The 20,245-nt window shown below is 39.8% G+C and overlaps 1 protein-coding gene across 7 annotated transcripts; it reads left to right on the top strand.

The window, feature by feature from the left end:
• Positions 1 to 1,145: 1,145 nt before the first annotated feature.
• Positions 1,146 to 19,693, top strand: LOC115224330 (Golgi SNAP receptor complex member 1). 7 transcript variants are annotated; one of them, XM_029795193.2, is made up of 10 exons: positions 1,146 to 1,414; positions 8,379 to 8,487; positions 9,160 to 9,262; positions 11,325 to 11,357; positions 14,676 to 14,760; positions 15,133 to 15,332; positions 16,291 to 16,362; positions 16,815 to 16,844; positions 16,958 to 17,040; positions 18,084 to 19,693. In XM_029795193.2, exons 2-10 carry the CDS (start codon positions 8,439 to 8,441, stop codon positions 18,206 to 18,208), a joined length of 780 nt encoding a protein of 259 aa, XP_029651053.1. In that variant the 5' UTR covers positions 1,146 to 1,414; positions 8,379 to 8,438; the 3' UTR covers positions 18,209 to 19,693. The 7 variants fall into 7 exon arrangements, with proteins under 7 accessions (XP_029651053.1, XP_029651052.1, XP_029651056.1 ...); XM_029795192.2 differs by having other exon boundaries at positions 1,147 to 1,414; positions 14,673 to 14,760; XM_029795196.2 differs by lacking the exon at positions 11,325 to 11,357 and having other exon boundaries at positions 1,147 to 1,414.
• The last annotated feature ends 552 nt before the right edge of the window (positions 19,694 to 20,245 follow it).

Raw genomic sequence — 20,245 nt, 5'->3', positions numbered from 1 at the left:
ACATACATACATACATACATACATACACACATACATACATACATACACATACATACATACATACATACATACTTACATACATACATACATACATACTTACATACATACATACATACACACATACATACATACATACATACATACATACATACATACATGCATGCATACATACATACATACATACATACATACATACATACATATGCATACATACATACATGCATACATACATACATACATACATACATACATACATACATACATGCACATGATGTCTTTATTAGAGACAAACACTAACAACTGAGCCTGCTGTCACACCCTACTTTACTTACTACTAAGTAATTCTGATATTTGTATGCTGTAGGTTCGGATCACACCATGAGCATTTTGCCTTTTGCTCTCCTTGGATCAATGAGTTCTTGTTAAATATTGAAATTCGAAGGTTAAGATGTTTAAATATGTCATTATTCACATCCATCGTGTACAATATTGTGTATGTGATCAGGGATTATCTAATCCCTATTTCAACAGTGCTCTGTTTCGCTGATGAGTTTAAATAACACTGAAATATGCTTGCAGTTGTCTCCCGTACATAACGAAATGGTTAAAATAATTTCAATGAATTAATTTTGTCGTCGCATCAGGTAAATAAGTTTACACTTAGCTAGAATTAACTGATGGGCAAACATGTATATCTAGCTGTCTGGCTATCAAGTTCCATAGACAAACAGACAGACAGATAGATATGTTTCTTTATTAGCCACACAGGGCTGCACACAGACGGGACAGATTACAAAGTAGAGTGTTTCTTTATGGGGAGAAAAAAAAGTGGGGTAAGTTTTCGATCAAAAAGGAGAGAAAAAAAAGGAAGGAAAAGAAAAGAAAAAGAAAAAAACGATCAATAAGGATCGTATATCACAGAAATGTCATGATGTAAAGTGTAAAGGGGGAAGCAGATAGGGTTTATCCGGGGAAAGAAAAGCCTACGGAAAAGACCACGGTAACCTCGGCCAGTAATGTCACATGTTAACACAGATAGATAGGCCCATGGACAGGCAGACGGAGAGAGGAATAGATTAAAGAGAGGAAGTCGACAGGTAATAAAGCGATCAATCCCGTCAGCCACCGAGTCCTGGTGCTGTGTGACGTCACCGCCTTCCAGCTGGCTCGTCTTGTACACGTCATTACGTTAGAAAGCGAGAACGATCAGTAAATCCTCCGAAAATTAATTAAAAGTTTAAAATGTCACCATTTCCTGCTATTTACCTATCTACACACACTAAATCATAACAGTTAAACTGAAATAAACTAAAATAAAATAAAAAAGACCCCCGTTGCAATAGTTTGTTAAAGCTGGCTTCCCATGATGCTCAGCTACCAGGCGTAATGGCTGAGATGGGAAATCGCTGGGAAGGTTCGTCTCCGTCTTTCATTCATTTTCCTTTCATTCTCTGCTTTTTTGATCCCTTCTCACTTCACATAAACCACACCGTGGCCTGGCATGATGGGCCAAGAAGATAGTTTACGATGCTTTGACGGCTATTAATTGTTTTGACGGGGGAAAAACTTTACTATTTTCCTTTCGTGCCTCGTTTTGTTTGTTTCTGCCCCAACAAAATAAATCGTCTGATCCCTTCGCCTTTTTATATATCACTCTATTAACTATAGACACACACACACACTTATACACGCTTTATGCTGTATATACGACACCACAAATCATACCATATATACACATATATATATACATATATAAACAAACACGCCTATCGATAATTACATAATTATTTATTTATTGTAATTTGTGTTTTTGATTTCTTTCACTTCCTTCATATATCCCTACACAACCACACACACATACACACACACACACAACCACACACACACACACATATGTAAACACGTTGATATTTCAATCTTGTCAAAAGCCCAGCTGTAACAAATGTGATCTGATCAGTCAATATGTATCGACTTCCAACAATATTCTATTTCCAAGAGCTGAACCTCACTGTTGACCCGTGTAAGGCTTCGAACGTTACCCACTGGCAGCAAAATACTGCAAAGAAATGTCTAGTCCAGCTCCTATACTCCTTATAATAATAATAATAATAATTCGTTCGTTTATTGGCCACAAGGGCTTAATGAGGTTTTTAGGTTAAGTTAAGTGTGAAGGGAGGAAAGTGTTATTTGACACAACTGTAGGATATGAGGGCGAATTCGCAGCACTTGTGGTTTAGCCCTTGGCTTTGGTACCTTATTTTGTGACAAGAACGGAGTCTTGAATTGATCCAAGCTTATGTCTGGTTGGCAGTTTTATACATTTCCGGAAAAAACATACAAACATCTTTGTTCATAAGCAGAACTACGCAGATCAAAAATGACACACACCACACACACACACATATATATATATATATTTTAAAGAAGCCGTAGGCCCGCCAATGAGGGTACCCTCTATGGCGAGAAACCCGGGGTAACCCTATAAACCGGCCTTCACCATTAATAAATGTATTTATAATCGTGCAGTTTTATTTCACTTTGTCCGTCTGTACATGTATAAGTGTCTTTCTATGTTCTAAATTCGAAAGGTCGCCTTATATTTATGTGCTTGGTCTGAAGGTAGGGTCAATGCCCATGATCTGTGCAGGTCATGTGGGACCAGCGAGATTGATGGTATTTTCCTCTGGAAGTCACACCACCTCCATGCTACACAGCTTGTGAAACACCCGCACCACACCCTTATTCAATGCTCATCTGTGGTCCCTGAGTCGCCTTTTAAAGAGAGTGGTGAGATTGTTTAGCTCCCAAGTTATGCCTGATTGAGGAGGCCCACATGAGAGTCCAGCTGACCATCCCCACTCTTTGTTGTTTTTATTTTCGAACCGTACTATTCACTATGATTAGGGTGTGATTTGAAGGACAGTCGGTTACTGTTGTTAAGATATCAACCGTCCCCGTGAGAGGCTCCCTGGTTCATTCCTGGTAGGAAGGTTTTCAGTGGGGCTTAGCTGTTACATTAAGTAGGTTATGTGATTATTGTGTATGCAATCCATTTGTACGTTATCTTGAATATCTATAAGGAACTTTTTGGGCAGGTGTGGCCCCTACTTTGTTAGGGTTGAGTGTATAGACTTGTACAGTGATCCCTATCATAGAACTGTTGCTACTGCTGATGTACTTTATACATGTGTACAAAGTGGTATCAAAAAGTTCCCAAAATAGTTATGTTTAATAAAAAGTATCTTATTTACCTAAATTTTAACATCATCCCCTTCAAAATAGTCCCCTTGCCCAGCAGTACACCAGTCCTGGTGTTCCTGCCACTTTTGGAATTTGACCTGGAAGTTGCTTTCTGTAAGTGAGTCAAGGACCCTCTGTAATTCATTCATGATCTTGACAACGGTGTTAAAACGGAAATCTTTGAACTACATTTTCATCTTTGGAAGTCTGCTGGTGCTAAATCTTGCCAACAGGGTGAGTGCGGAAGCGATAACATGTTGTTTTTGGTGAGAAACCCCTGAGTGAAGAGAGTTCAGTGACAGGGTGCATTGTCGTTGTGAAGACTCCAGTTCTTTATGCTCCACAGATCCGGTCGCTTTCACTGAATGTCCTCCTCCTCCCTCAAATTCTTCAAAACATTATTGGTTGTCCCCTAACAATCCCCATTGCGCAAAAGCTGATGCATTTTCTCCACATTTCCTGGGTGATGCTCGTGATTGGGCTTCCACATTGCTCATTGTCTTCAAGGCGCATTCTTCCACTTTGAAGTGCCTGTGCTACTCAAAAACATTGCATATGACCCATTGCCAAAGCATGCTCAATGTCTCTAGCAGACTTCTCAAGTTTAACGCAAAATTTCACATTGTCTTTTTGTTCCAACTTCATTTCCATGACATTAATCTGACGGGTTAATCCATCCTTTTTAGAATACAAATTTACTATTCTCAAACAAGAATATTAGTGACATTGACTTGGACATGTCAGCCAATTACGCCATCATCAGACAGTCTTCCTATGTATCTCTCTCTCTCTCTCTCTTTCTACCTGTATATCTTATCAAAGGCTATGGTAACACCTCTAGGACTTGTATTACAAAAAAGTGCACCCAGTACACTCTGTGAAAGGGCGTCTGGTTGTGGGAGCCATGTCTACAGCATCCATGTGATCACAAAAACACAAATTTCACAATTTGCAAAGTAAACACAGCCATGTCACTTGACACTCCACCGCATGAAGGTCACTCCTGCCACTCATTTTGCATGCAACCATGTGCTGCTATCTGTTGGCGCACTACGGAACTAGTCTGGGAACTTTTTGATACATTGAATACATGTGTGTGTGTGTGTGTATAAGCCATCATTATTGTTTTATGTCTGCTTCTCCATGTTGGCATGGGTTGGACAGGTCATCACAGTCCATATCAATTTTATTTAGATCTGCTGTCCTCTGAGATGTGTTGGGGACCATACCCCACTTGGCTGTTCCATTTTTTGACATGGTTCCCACAACTAGACGCCCTTCACTGACACCAACCATTTCACAGAGTGTACTGGGTGCATTTTTTTGTCATACAAGTCCTAGAGGTGTTACCATAGCCTTTGATAAGATATACAGGTAGAAAGAGAGAGAGAGAGAGATACATAGGAAGACCGTCTGATGATGGCTGAACTGGCCGACATGTCCAAGTCACTGTCAATAATGTACTTGTTTGAGAATAGTAAATTTGTATTCTAAAAAGGATGGATTAACCTGTCAGATTAATGTAAAATTGTTGTTATTATAGCTGAACATAAAAACAAACATTTATTTACACATACACACACACATATATATAAGTAATTTTAGAGACAGAACTACCTTCAACTCAATCAACACTGAGAGGTTTTATACCTGACCACTCCATAAAATGTTAAAAATTAAATCTTTTATTAACTATATTCATTCTGAATCCTGCATTTTCCATTTATAAGACGACGCATGTTTCATGAAAGAAGGGAAGATAAGGGTAGCGCCCATGGAGAAAATCTTTTACGACCATTTGCACACGTGGAAGTTGTCTGCATAATGGATTCCCAGGATGCTCGCACCTTTTCAAAAGCAGGAAGGATCAATTGTTCCTAGGCTCTTTTGACAATGTGCCAAGAAAATGAAGAGGACTTTTTTCAGCAGACTTATCGCAAATGATGAAACATGGGTCCATCACCGTGATCCTGAGACTAAAGCAATGAAAGCGTGAAAACTCACCATCAACAAAGAAGGCTCATGTCCAACCCTCAGCAAGCAAGATGATGCTCACAGTCTTTTGGAACCAGCGTGGATTAGTGATGGATTTTCTGGCAAAGGACACCACAATTAACGGGGCATATTATGCTTCTCTGCTGCAGAAATTGCAAGACATCAATAAGCAGAGAGGCATGGCATGCTGACCAAAGGAGCCCACCTCCTTCAAGACAACACCCTAGTTCACAATGCACATGTTGCGCAGATGAAAGCACGCTCCTGCGGCTTGGAAATCCTTCTTCATTCCCCTTACTCTCCTAGCCTCGCACCATCTGACTTCCACCTCTTTCCAACCATGAAGTCTTTTTTGAAGAGAAAGCACTCTTCGGATAAATGATGAACTTATTTCTGAGGTGAAGTCTTGACTCCAGACGCAACCTACCGACCTCTACAGATAAGGTCTTCTCAGCTGCATAAAGCGATGGGAGAAGTGTGTCATCAGTGGTGGTGGCCATCTAGAGAAGGAATAATCATTATGCCAAGCTTCATTTGTTCCAGTCCCGGCAAGTGGGTCAAGAGAAATCTTTAATGAACACCTCTCATATATATATATATATATATATATATATATACATACATATACGTGTTGGGGGTCATCTTTACTTTGTTATCTCTCCTACTTCTTCCCTCTCGTGTGTGACCCTTCTGTCTGGCAGTCGCCATGATAGATCGTTAGCCACTACACACATCTTTTTCTCTCCTTGTATTTTCTGTGTCCCTTTCTGTAGAAGAGCGTAGGCTCGAAACGTAAAAGACTTTTTCTATTCCTGAGCGTTATACTAATACATCTGTTTGCTTTGTACACCACCTGTCTTCGTCTTTTGTTTTTTTTTGTAAACTCTCCCTATATATACACACACACACATATATATATATAAACAACTTATAAACAAGGGCAAAATAAGTTGTTTATAAATTTAACCTTTAAAGGTATTTTTTAATATGCTGGCCATTGATTGAATTTTTTTCAAGATTTTTATCCAACATTAGATGTCATCATCATCATATATATATATATATTTATATATATTTATATATACACACACACACATACAATGGGCTTCTTTCGGTTTCTGTCTACCAAATCCACTCACAATGCTTTGGTCTGTCTGCAGCTATAGAAGACACTTGTCCAAGGTGCCACACAGTGGGACTGAACCTCGAACCATGTGGTTGGGAAGCAAGCTTCTTGCCACACAGCCATGCCTGCACCTATATATATTGTGTTTCTATATGTGTCTGTGTGGCCATGTATATGGAATGCTGTTGCTCGTTCTTAAAGGAGCTTCTGTAGACAGCTGCATGTTACCATAGCGACTGTGATTTTCTTTTAATGTTAGTCAGCAGAGGGTATTTTTACCCCAAACTTTTGAGTTGCAGGATCCCCCCCCCCGTTGCATTTTAGTAAGGTTGCAGCTGATGTTGTGTCTTAAAGCTTACAACAGGGTCAACTGCTGACAGTGGAGATGGAAGTACCCTGCTACCTTACAGTTGTAAAATATTTAGGGTCTCCGTTGCTATTTTTTAAAATCCGTCTGGTCCCTCCCCACTCACCCACCAATCATTTTCATGTCATATTTATTATGGCAGGAAATAATTATAGACCAACATGTTAATTATTTTAATAGTCAATGTTTTTAGTTTCCTGTCAGTTTTTTTTTTTTAATGTTAAATATAAACTGTTCAGGTGACGTGAGGTGTCTGTCTGTCCGTCCTGTCTTTGTACCTGTTTCACATTAAACATTGTACAAACATCCACAGAAATCTCTAACCCCTCCCCCCCACACTCACATGTTAATGATATGATGTGCTAATGTAACCCTGCTCCACCCACTCCATACACCTATGAAGGAAGGGCAATCATCCATTGCCTTTCCCAGCCCTGTCCTTCTCTGACCAAAGTGCAACTTGATCCTGCTGAAGCTCACCCAGATTTCTGAGGTATTTGGATGATTGGTAGTATAAGTGGTTTTGTGTGTCCCTGGGTTAATCCTGGGTGGAAGTAAATGATCAGCAGCATTCTAGCCATGACCATCCTGTATTTTTGATTATCCAAGACTACATTATACAGTGTGATCTGCCAATAAATCAATAGCATGTGCTTTGAGAGCTATTTGGCTGTTATTTCTAGCAAGTCGAGTGACTATAGAGAGGCTCCCTTGGCTTCCAAAGATTTATCAAGATGAGAAGTGGGGAGGACTTGGGCTCATTAGTAAACCCCACCCTAAATGTTTGTTGAGACCATGTCCACCATTTCTGTCAACCAACTGGACACAATACACCACCACCACCCCTCTCTACACTGCCATCCCTTGGCTACACCCATGCCTCCTTAATCCGATCCAAAATTTGATCCCTTGTCTGGTGTTTCACATCTGCTGATGACACACTGAAAGTTAGTCCAGAAACAACCTGAACCATTCAACTATTAGACATTGTCTGCTAATTTTATGGTTCTGCTTTCAATTCTTGCCCGTGTTGACCTCACAAACTCCCTCCTCCCCCTCTTTCAGTTATCTAATAAGTACCAGTAATTCACTCGGTCAAACACTAGGCACTAATGGCTCTTCCCTCACCTGTTTTGTTGGCCGCATCCATACCTTATAAGGTAAGTAAGGTGATGAGGGAGGGAGGCTGTAATCTGAAATAAAGTGTGGGACCCTAGGATCTTTGAAGTCTCACCTTGACTTAAACTACCCCCTTTTTTTTTTTAATAGAAGACCCACCCACTCTACCCCTCCCCTATCACCACATGATTCTATTGTAATAATGCTGATAATTATGATGATGATACCATAGATAGGGGTGGGGGGGGGGCAGGCACAGTATGGAGCTGTGTTAAATCTTGTTCTGAGTTCAAGTCCTACAAAAGTCAGCTTTGCTTTCATCCTTCTGGGGATTGATAAAATGTGTACCAGTCAAATACTGGGGGTGTTAAATCAACTATAAATCTCCACCCCCACCCCCTCCCAGATGTGTCACTTTAAGGAATCTTGGGTTTTATGGTAATGATGAGGAGGAGGAAGAGGACTACTTTTTTTTTTATTTATTTCCTCTTTCATTTATATTTTTTGCATTTTTTTTTTCCAATATTGCAGACTGTTCCATTTTGAAGTAGTCTTTGGTAAAAATCTAGGCTGGCTTCAACTGTGATTGGGATGGATGGGAACAAAGACACAGTGGAGATTTGTGAGGCGGGTCTCTCTGGTAAGGCCCTCTCTTTCTCAATCTCAATGTCTCCCCTTGTAGAATACCAGGCTCAGTACCGACCCAAAACACACACACACACATACACGTCCCTAGTATTGACACACATGCATGCACACTCACACTCACACGTGCCACACCCAACAAGCATTCTCTTCACACACACACACACATAGCAATGTTCCCTGCTACACCACAACCAACACCATTCCCTGCACACATCAAAGTCCCATCGTCACACACACACACACCCCAATATCCCACTCTTGTACAAAACTCAGAACTGTCCTTGTAAACACATCGGTGCGCACACACACACACATCAAAATCCACAGAGAGTCTCCATTCTCGTGCTTTTTTAACACTACATGACCCCTAATTATCATCTCCCCCACCACCACCACCACCTGTATCGTTACAAGGTGGGAGGTAATACTCACTATCCTGTACTTCCCTCTATTGACTAATGGCCAACACCCTACTGTTATAGTGTTGATCCCCCTGGTGATAATGCATGTGGATGTCGTTGATAATGTTGGTAAAATTGTTAATAATGTATGCAGCAGTCGTGATAATGTTGGTAGCATTATTTGGAATGATGATGATAATGTTGTGATGGTGACGATAACATTGGTATCGTTTTATGTAATGATGATGTATGCAATATTTCAGATCTGAGGCGGCAGGCCCGTCAATTAGAAAATGAGATTGACCTCAAGTTGGTTTCCTTCAGTAAACTTGGTACCAGTTACACAAGCCAGAGGGAGTTTGTTGGGTAAGTAGAAAAGACAGATAAATCTCTTTCTCTCCATGTGTGTGTGTGTGTGTGTGTGTATGAATGGATGTATAATTTCTTTTTCATTCTATTTCTGCCTCAAAGCAGTTAATATCCTATTCTCTTGTTTTCCAAATTATTTTCAAGATTTCTCTTAAAATCAAAGTGGTGAGCTGACAGAATCGTTAGCACGCCAGACAAAATGCTTAGCGGCTTTTCATCCGTCTTTACATTCTAATTTCAAATTCCGCTGAGGTTGACTTTGCTTTTCATCCTTTTGGGGTTGATAAAATAAGTACTTGTTGGACACTGGGGTCGATATAAGTGACTCATTCCCCACCTCCCTGACATTGCTGGCATTGTGCCAGAAATTGAAACTAATATTTCTCTTAAAATCTCCAGGTAATGTATGGATTAAGGCATCAGAGGTCCAGGTTAGTTTTCCCTGACTCTGTCACAAAGGCTGACCATCTCTTTGAGAACCTGAAAATATTCCAGTTAAGACCCACAATGATGACAGTGCTGCTGGCTGCTACCCACCCAGGCATCGGTGACTCTATCTAGAGAAAGACTGACTGGTATGAAGTGACTCTCCAACTTCTGGCTCTCACATATGATTGTTCTCTTTCATCTTTTAACTTCAGTCATTAGGCTGCGACCATGCTGGGGCACTGCCTTGAAAATTCTTTAGTCGAATGTTTCAACCCCGGTACTTATTCTGCCAGTCTCTTTTGCTGAACCACTAAGTTACAGGGACATAACCACACCAGCACCTGTTGTCAAGCAGTGGTGGGTGGACAAACGCACACACATAGGTATATACACATATAAATATATATGTGTATATATACATACAACAGACTTTGGTCAAGTTTCTCTTGACCAAATCCACTCATAAGGCTTTGGTCAGCCTGCAGATATAGTAGAAGACACTTGCCCAAAGTACCATGCAGTGGGACTGAACCTGGGACCATGTGGTTGGGAAGCAAGCTTCTTACCACACAGCCATGCCGATGTCTCATTTCCTCAGACTTTTCTACTTGACCAAGGCCGAGTCCTTTGTCCTCTGCAAGGGACATATTATACACGGACTGTAATTAGATGTGAACTTATGACCATGCAGTCAGCAGTCCAGCACCGAATATGTTTGAAGCTACATCATAGGGGAAACCCCGAGTAACAGCAGACGGCCCTGACAAACCAGCATTTCCATGTTCAAACTGACCTGATCTGGCCTCTGTCATCTACTCTATAAATAAGCAATTACAACATCAAAATCTCAAAATACATGATTAATTGAAAACGATGCAAATGAAGAAGCATTGCATTTGATAAGATAACCTGAATGGCAAACGCTTAATGAATATCTTTTGATGAACCAGTGTCTGTTATTTCTGTAGTTCATCTGTAGATCTTTCTGAATACCATTAACCATTTTGTTACCATTGTTTGGTTGCAAATACACTGCCTTTGTTTCAATTAATTCTTAAAATATCAAAGAATTTAGTAAAATAACTTTGTCCTTATTAATCTGGTGATTGGAACATTAATCAGCCTGAAATCTTGATGGAAGGTTTTAATTTGGATCACTTCAAAAGAGCCTGGCTCAAAGAACCAGAGGCTGTCTCAGGTGGGCGGCTATCAAAAGGATTAATTCATACATATGTAGTGGTTAGGGTGTTGCACTCACAATCACAAGATATTGGTTTCAATTCCTAGACCCGGTGGTGCGTTATCTTTTTGAACAAAATGCTTCACCACATGTTGCTCTGTGGTCATTTTTGACATGTGGCACACCATGCATCTGTTCGGGCAACGTCAATTTGATGGAGCCACATGCATTCAATCACTATAAACATTTGTGCAGGTTGTTTGACAAAGTGCTGAGGAAGTCCATCACACACACAGCCCTGGTCTCCTTCTACATATATATCACATGGCCATTTGTATTAAATGCCTTGACTACTGAGTATTGTGTACCTGTGTATGTTGTTTCATAAGTGTCGTGAGTAGAACCGTAAGCTTTTCCATATCTAATGAGGATCTTGAACTCTTGTATTAGTGCTCACCAACCAGGAAACCAGACCAGCAGCAGGTAGAGTTTTAAAATATTTCTGCTTTGTTCTCTTTTTATATGGCATGGTGGTCTATGTCAGTGGTGGTGGTGGTGGTGTGTCTGTGAACCCAATTATTCTGTGATGGTGGAATGTGTCAGAGAGCCCTATGTTGGTGATGTGTGGACTCAAGTATTATGTGAGAGTGATGGTCTGTGTATAGACCCTTTTGGTCTCTGGACCCTAATATGTGATGGTAGTTATTAGGCCCTAATATTGTCATGATCATGATCTGTCATTGGACCCTACTATTTTGGTGTTAGTCTGCTAGTGAGCCCTTATGTTGTATGATAGCAGTGATAATTTATAAATGGACCCAAATACCAGGTGATGGTGGTGGTGGTGGCTGGTCTGTGGGCCCTATTTATGGGCCCAACTATTGTGTCTGGCTGTTGGCCTGTAGACCCTAATATTGTGAGGAACTGATGTTTGTGGGGCTGGTTTGTCTGTGGACCTTGATATTTAATATTGTGTAGGGTTGCTCTGTGTCAGAAGACCTTAATGTTTCGTCATCATCCTTTAACGTTCATTTCCCATGCTGGCAGGGGTTGAAAGGTTTGACCACAGCTGGCAGGCTGGATGCCCTTGCTCATGCCAACCACTTTACAGTGTGCATTGAGTGCTTTTACATGGAACCAGCACAAGTGCTTTCTATGTGGCATCGGCACGGGCCTCTCACAGGCCAATCCCCTTCACCGGAAGATGCTGCCTTAACACTTTTGCTGTGAAGGACAAGTCTTCTTGAGTACAGCAAAGGTATCGACTATCTCAGTCCTTTGTCATCTCATCCAAAACCTTCAGCATTCCGAGGTTGTCTTTCATCCTTTGTTTTCCTGAGTCTCCTTCTTCCGCGAGTTCCATCCATTTTGAGTGAATGGCACTTCTTTATAGAGCTGTCGGCCTCCATTCACATGGGAGTGGTAATCATCTTGTGGACCCTAAATTTGGATGATGACACTTTCTGTTTACTGGAGGATTTTGGTAGTGATGATCTGTCCAGTGAACCCTAATGTATGGGGTTGGTAATCTGTCTGAACCCTAATATTTGTTGTGGTGTCCAGTCAGTGTACCCTAATATTGTGTGATTATAATCTGTTTTAATAGTCCCTAATATTGTGTTGGGTAATTAGTGTGGACCCTAATATTGTTTTTTGTTAGTGGGACTGTCTGAATCTCAATGTTGTGATGAAGGCCTGTCAGTGAACTTTTATATTGTCTGGTGGTGATGGACCCTAATGTTGTGTTGTAGTAATCTGTGCCAGTGGACCCAAATCTTGAGTGGTGGTCTGTGTCTGGATCCTAATAGTGTGTGATAGTAGTCAATGTCACTGAGCCTTAATATTTGCTGGTGGTGGTGGTGGTATTAAATGACTCCCTATTCTTCTCCCAAACACTACCCAATATTACATCTCCCTATCTCCACCAATCACCACCTCACCAGGACCCTATCTCTTACCCTGTTGCATGTTCCTCCTACCCAATGTGTTCTCCTTAGTCCTTTGTTTCTGTCAACAGACTGGGATTCTATCCAATTGTGGTCGTTTTTATTCCTTTTTAAATTGATAAACTTTCATGTTGAGATGACAGTGACATCACACTCAACAGTAAGTGATGTCCCTCTTGTATTTATGGAATAACTCATATTTTCTTTTTCTCCTACAGTTCGTAATCATCTTGCTCTCTCTCTCTCATATATATATATATATATATATATATATATATATATGTGTGTGTGTGTGTGTGTGTATATGACAATATTTTATTGTATGTGATGGTGATATTGCTATTGTGTATTGTCTGTACCTTTTCTTGAAGACAAAGCTCTATATATATATGAATAAAGAGTGTTGCAGTTCTCTTGGAGCATTATAGTTCAAAAGTAGAATAATGAATGAAACCAGGAAAGCTTCCAACAGTGCAAAAATAATACGAGGCTGAGTCAAAAAGTAATGCCATTTTGTTTTAGGACAGGTATAATTACCAACACAGGAACATGTATCATACATCAAAATGAAGCTGGTCCTCTGTGGATCACATCCCTGCTTCTCAACATAGTCACCGTTTCTCTCAATAACAATGTTCCACCTTCGAATGAGAGCATGTATCCCTGCCCCGTAAAATTCTGTTGACTGTTCTTTGAGCCACTTCTTCACTATAGTTTTCACTTCATCATCAACAGATTTACCGCCTTCAGACTATCATCTCTTCGGCCCCATGAAAGAGGGTTTGAGAGGCAAACATTATTCCAGTGAGGAGGGAGTGAAGAAGTGGCTCAAAGAACAGTCAACAGAATTTTACGGGGCAGGGATACATGGTCTCATTCGAAGGTGGAACATTGCTATTTAAAGAAACGGTGACTATGCTTTTGAGAAGTAGGGATGTGATCCACAGAGGACCAGCTTCATTTTGATGTATGATACATGTTCCTGTGTTGGAACATGTATCAGAAGGGTCAGAGAAGTGTGTCTATGTAGATCTTGCCATTTGGATAACCAGACGGGCTTCTTAGAAGCTTTCCTCATTTCATTTATTACTCTATACATACGTATATATACACATCCATATCATTTGGGTTGAGTCAGCCCCTCTGGCTATGCTGAGTTTCACCTGGAGCCACTATGCAGCTTCAACAGTAATAATGATATTAATAATGTAGCGTAATATTTACTCTATATTGTACCTTGCTGTATAAAGCATATTATATACCCAGTAGTTGTATGTGTGTATCTATACATATATATATATATATATAATGTATGTGTGTATATATACACACACAAAGCCTGGTGTGTATGTGTATATATATACATACACACACATATGTCATCATCATCATCGTTTAACGTCCGATATATGTATATATAAGTACCAGTTGAGTACTGGGGTCAATGCAATTGACTTATCCCCTCCTGCAAAATTCCTGGGGAGGCGATATTATTTTTGAGTGAGAAAGCAGTGTATGCCATCAAAGTGACATTGGGGTAAAATGTATGAAAGCCTGGCATCAGGACATTTTTTATTATTATTTTTATTATTAGGATGTTGGATTGGCTAGAAATTGTCTTTTTACAACACTTTGTTCTGAGCTCAAATCTTACTAAAGTCTGTCATCTTCCCAGGGTTGATCAAATAAAATACTTGTCACATACTGGGGTTGACTGAGTGATTCTTTACTTGTGTGTGTCCTTGTGTCTAAATTAGAAATACATATCATGAATGTATGTATGTATTATATGTGTATATGTGTGTGTATATAGATATATATATATATATGTATATTGTCTGTATCTCCTCAGCAGCGACACAGTCCCTTTGCTCAACAAGACCAACAGTGACCACATGTTTGAGACAATGACCATGGAACTAGAGCAGTTAATGGCAAAGGTCAGTACGTGTTGATTGTTTTCATTTGGTTTTCGTGGGATGAAATCATTGATGGGAAAGAACCATCATGCTAATGTTTGATCATCAGGTCAGCGTTGATCCGCTAGATCTATGACCAAAGACACTCCAACCATGGCCGTCACATTTAGATTCACCAAGACTACATTATTGAATATGTCCTTCTTTTCTGTTTTACTTTTAGAGTATGTGGAAGATTTGGCTGCTATTTCTAACATGTAGAAGTAGTTTAATGTGGTTGTTGAGATAGTGGGGTGGGAAGATACATCATAGATGCTGCAGCTGGGCCATTGGTATCAGTTTTGTTGCTTATAACGACCAAATGCTTTGCTAACGATGATGTTGCTTTTGCAGCTGACTGAAGTGAATGACCTGTTGGCAGAATATACCCAGAATTTCAGTTTGAGCTCCCCGAGTGCCACCTTGCTGCACACCCTACAGAGACATAGGGACATTCTTCAGAATTACTCTCGGGAATTCCAGAAGACCAAAGCCAATATAACGGCTCTGAAGGAGAGAGACGACCTCTTGGGGTCAGTTCATCGAGATATCAAGTAAGTAACTTCAGTTGTATGTCTCACACACACATTTACATACCCTCTTTCTCTCTCTCTCTCTCCCCCCTCCCTCCCTCTCTCCTTTGTTTTCATTGAATTGTGTTGATGACATCATTGGTTGACCTGGGTCCGTAAATTTTGATATTTTCCTTTAAGGTTTCATGGCTGAATGTTATTGTTTGAGTTTTTGATAAAATGTCGTTTGTGTGTGTGTGTGTTTGTGGTGTTTATGTAAAAATGTAAAAACAATGTTTCAGTCTTATTAGGTCTGCTCAGCAAATGTATACACACACACACACACACACACACATGTACAAACACTTGACCAAATTTCTACAGTGGAATTCAGTGCTCTCACCACCTTGTGCCACCTTGGTCAAGTGTTTTCAACTCTGTCCTTGGGCCACACAAAGCTATGTGAGTGGATTTCGTAGATGGAAATTGTAAGAAGCCTCTAGTGGTGTCTCCTTGTTTTAGTATTGCATGATAATTGTAAACAAGTGTCCCCTTCATACAACCGGGGTCCTTCTTTTCCAGTCTTTTGTAAAATCACATTTTTGGCCTTGAAGAAATATTTCCTTGTTTGGAAACAGGTGAGGGTGGGAGACAGGGAAGGCATCCGGCTGTAGAGAATCTGCCTCAATGAATTCTGTCCAATTCCTACCAGCATGACAAAGTAGCTGTTGCACTGATGCCAATGACATGTAGTGATGTTCACTCTATGGCTCGGAGCAAACGTAGATCCACCTCTGTTTTCTGTCCTTCATTTGTGATTATAAATTCACTTAGAGGAAGCTTTTGTCTACTAATTGCTTTGATAATGTTTACACTGTAGACCTGAAGGTGACGTTAGTTTAATGATTGTGTTGTTGGTATCTAGTATAAACAGTAATATTGGTGGTGGTGGCAGGGTTAATATATAAAATCTTTTTATTCTTGCTTTTTTATATTTCAGTGCCTACAAAAACTCGTCAGGCCTCAACAGAAGAACAGATCTTTATTTAAAAGAACACGAACACATCCGAAAGTAAGACACATTATTGTTATTCTTGTTGTGTGAAGAGAGTAGTGGATGTCACCAAAGTGACCCTGGAGTACAAACATACAATGCCCAATATATCCATCCCAGCTACCTGTCTGATAAGGGTACACCAGGCATGTGTGTGACATGGTGATCTCATATCAAGATAAACAGCGCATGGCCTTGTAGGTGGGGCCCGGTTAGAATTTTCTTCAGGTTGAGTAGCCCATCCCACTCAAAAGGTCCCTGAATAAAGGGTTATTTAAGAATGTTGAAGGAAACATCCATGTTTCCAGAGGTGAATTATTCAAACATCAAAGAATCCCTCTCAACAAATGGCTGCTGCTGGTGGTGACGACGATGACGTTGTCGTCGATGTCTTTTTGATAGTTGTGACATTGTTGACCTCTGACCCTGTATTCCCCACCCTTTTCATTTCTTTTTGTTTTATTTTTCAGTTCAGAAAGATTGGTGGATGAACAGATTAGGTGAGATTATCCCCTCATTTCTTGCCAATAAACAGATTACTGCTTTGCATTCCGATATAGCTGACTCAATAATCTGGAAAAAAAAATTTTAATATTTTTTGTTTAATTTACAGCGTTGCTATGGCAACCAAAGAAAACTTGTACGTGCAGAAAAATATGCTGATGTCCATAACACAGACAATGAACTCGTTTGCAAGTATCCTTTATGGCTGCACATTAATGTGCAACATTTTAATATATGCAGGGTGTTGTTGGGTGCACAGGGCGGAGTGGGGGTCAGTAGTGGAATGTTTTTCACTTTGGTCTTTTTATATTTTTGAGTTCAAACCCCACCCAAGTAGTCCCTCTCTATTAATACCATTTGGTGTAAGGTTTTGACATGGACTGAGGAGCATTCAGCCACCATGCATCTTTCCTATAAATTCTTGGTTTTGTGCCAAACTTGGAAATAATTATCATCATTATTGATGTTACACATCATCATCTTCATTATTCATCCTTTCGGGGTCAATATTTACTCAACTGACCCCTTCCATGAAATTTCAGACCTTTTGCCTTTAGCAGAAAGGATTATTATTAAGGTGCTGATGTCATGTAAAAAGCACCTGTTGTTGGCACTCTAAAGTGGTTGGCATTAGGAAGGACGTCCAGCCATAGAAACCCTGGCAAAACAGACAAAGGGGCCAGGTGCAGTCCCTGTCCTTGCCACTTCTTCTCAAACCGTCCAACCCATGCTAGCATGGAAAGCGGACGTTAAACGATGACGATGATAGTAAACTGACAGAATTTGTTTGTGGATTGGACAAAATGCTTTATGGCATTTCTTGTGGCTCTCTATGATCTGAGTTCAAATCCCACTGATGTCAACTTTTGTCTTTCATCCTTTGGGAAATGTAGAAAAAAAAATTGAAATTATCACAAGATTAATTTAACATTTTTTTCTTTGGTGTTTGTTTTTTCTTTTCTTTTATAATATAATCAATTTGTTGAATAAATTTTATCCCAAGACAAAATACTAATGAACGGGTATCAAAGACGGGGGTGAGGTTAGACTATTAAATGCTTGAAACTAGATTTAACCGACTTATTTAAAGTTATATTCTAAAGTTTCACCTCTCCCCGCGTCCTTCACTAAACACACAGCCCCACAAATATTTCATCTCCTTTATTTTTGTCTTTACGTCTTTTCATGAATGTTGTGTATTACCGCAGTTATGTCCCCTTGACTCGTCTCTTCAGATCGGTTCCCCGCCATCAACAGCCTTATGCAACGAGTCAACATTCGCAAACGACGCGACTCCATTATCCTGGCGTCTGTGATATCCGGTTGTATCATACTAATGATTCTCTATGCGCTTCATTAGAGCATCTTACCTGCTCCAGTCTGGTCTGGTGGACTCGCTAAACTAGCTGCTGGTCAATATCTGTGACCAATACAAATATATCTATGAACACACATTGCCTGGACAATGTCGCCTGTCTTCTGTTATTTATTGTCCACTGTCCTGTCCATACCAGCGACATGTTATTCCGAGTCAGCTGTATTCAGCCCCGCCCATTGACCTGAAGGTACCCAGATGAATGTCGAAAGGATCTTTGGGTCCTCCAGACCAGGGATGTTGAATTGCAGCAATACAAAGACTGTGGAAGAACCATTATGAGGCTGTCCGCAGGACATGTTAACATCTGCTTTAGACCACTGTCCAAGAGGGAGACCATGCTGCGATTACCAGGACAAACTCTCTGACCTCAACAGAAAAAGAAACAGCGGCTGTGAAGTGGGAAATATTTTTGTAAATAACTGTTTTGCTTTTTTTTTAATCTTCAGATGCCAGTGGAATATGGTGTCTTTGTTAAAACAGAATTCAATGTATTATGGGATGATATAAAGGTTTTTATTTCATGTGGGGAAAATCTTTTGGATTTATCTTCTTTTTTCTGTTTTTTTTATGTCTTTTTTTAATGGTGGGAGTTGATGTTTATTGAAGAACATCAAGATGGTGAAAGTGTTCAAAGCCTGCAATAAAGCCCAACAACAGTCTTTCTGTAAGGTAATGGTCATTGAAATAAGATTATTACAAAAGCTCTATATTAACCTGTGTTATTCTTTAAGGATCTCTCCTGTGTCCAGTTTCATCAGTGCTACAACAGGTTTTCTTCAACCTTCCAAACCTTCACATCAGATAAACTTGTCTATCTCTGCAACCAGACTCCCTTATAAATCTAGTCGCCCTTCCTCAAGGGTTTCACCATTAACCTTTCATTCTCCTACAACAAAACTTTCTACTCAGAGTTTGAAAACTTCTTTCTCTTATCCATTTAATAAATTATTCAACAACTTTTAATTTGACATTTCAACTGGCCACATCTGGCTGAAATAATCAACTTGTTTTATCTTCAAACTGGCCACATCCAGCCTCTTGTGCTTTCCTTATAAAAATAAACAATCATGTCATTGAAATCTCAAAGCTACAAAACAATGCAGGATTAATTCTTATCAATGGGAATAAATAAGGATTTCATTGGATGGAATAAATCTGAATGATAAAGGGTTAAAAAAAAAACATTCTGTTTATTTAAAAAAAGAAAAAAATATTTGTGTTTGAGAAAATAGGATTCCACTTTTAATTTTCTGGAGGTAAATAAAGGACCAGCAACATGGGTGGGGGTTGTTATCTCAAATCTTAGAAAGGAGTCAAGATTTGATTAAAAAACAAAAAAAATGTGTTCAATTCTCAGTAAATTCAGTGAAGTCAACAATTGAATAAACTGTTTGAAAATGTTTGAATTTAAAGATCTAGCCAACCCAAACTGGCATTAGAAGACATGAATAAAATAGTGAAATTGTTTTTGAGATTTTTTTTTTTATCTAAAATTTAATATCCCTGAACCAACTTCACTGAAGAAGAAGAAATTAGAGATTGGGAGGGGGGGCTTCTTGTTGTTTTAATTTCAGATTAACAAAGTTCATCTGAGTTACAATGATCTACCATTTACTAAAGAGAACTGATAGGATACCTATTTACGGCTAAGTGGACTGAGTGACTAATTTTTAAACAGACCTGGCTGTGTGGTTAAGACATTGACCCACCAACCATAAGGTTTCAGGTTCAATCCCATTGCATGGCTTCTTGTGCAAGGGTCTTCTCTAGCCTTGGTTTCAATAAAGTCTTGTGAATGAATTTGGTAGACAGAAACTGGAAGGGGTTTGTTGCATGCATTTGTGTGGTGCTGTGTGAAGGCACCCGGTGCCCTCTGTGAAGAAGTTGGCATTGGGAAGGGCCTGCAGCTGCAGAAACCTTGCCAAAACAGACAACTGGGGCCTGGGCAGCTCCTATCAAACCGTCCAACCCATGCCAGCATGGAAAATGGACGTTGAATGATGATGATGTGTGTCTGAG

The sequence above is a fragment of the Octopus sinensis genome, linkage group LG25 (assembly GCF_006345805.1).
Source record: "Octopus sinensis linkage group LG25, ASM634580v1, whole genome shotgun sequence".
NCBI classification, from domain to species: Eukaryota; Metazoa; Mollusca; class Cephalopoda; order Octopoda; family Octopodidae; genus Octopus; species Octopus sinensis.
The sequence above is the reverse complement of the archived record's forward strand: the minus strand, read 5'-3'. Positions and strand labels throughout refer to the sequence as shown.

Bases quoted from the DNA above. Each gene is read 5' to 3' on its own strand.
- LOC115224330 (XM_029795192.2), top strand. From the start codon at position 8,439: ATGGATGGGAACAAAGACACAGTGGAGATTTGTGAGGCGGGTCTCTCT. The intron at 9,263-11,324 runs GTAAGTAGAAAA...CTCTTGTATTAG, and splicing joins AGCCAGAGGGAGTTTGTTGG to TGCTCACCAACCAGGAAACC. The intron at 15,333-16,290 runs GTAAGTAACTTC...TTTATATTTCAG, and splicing joins TCAGTTCATCGAGATATCAA to TGCCTACAAAAACTCGTCAG.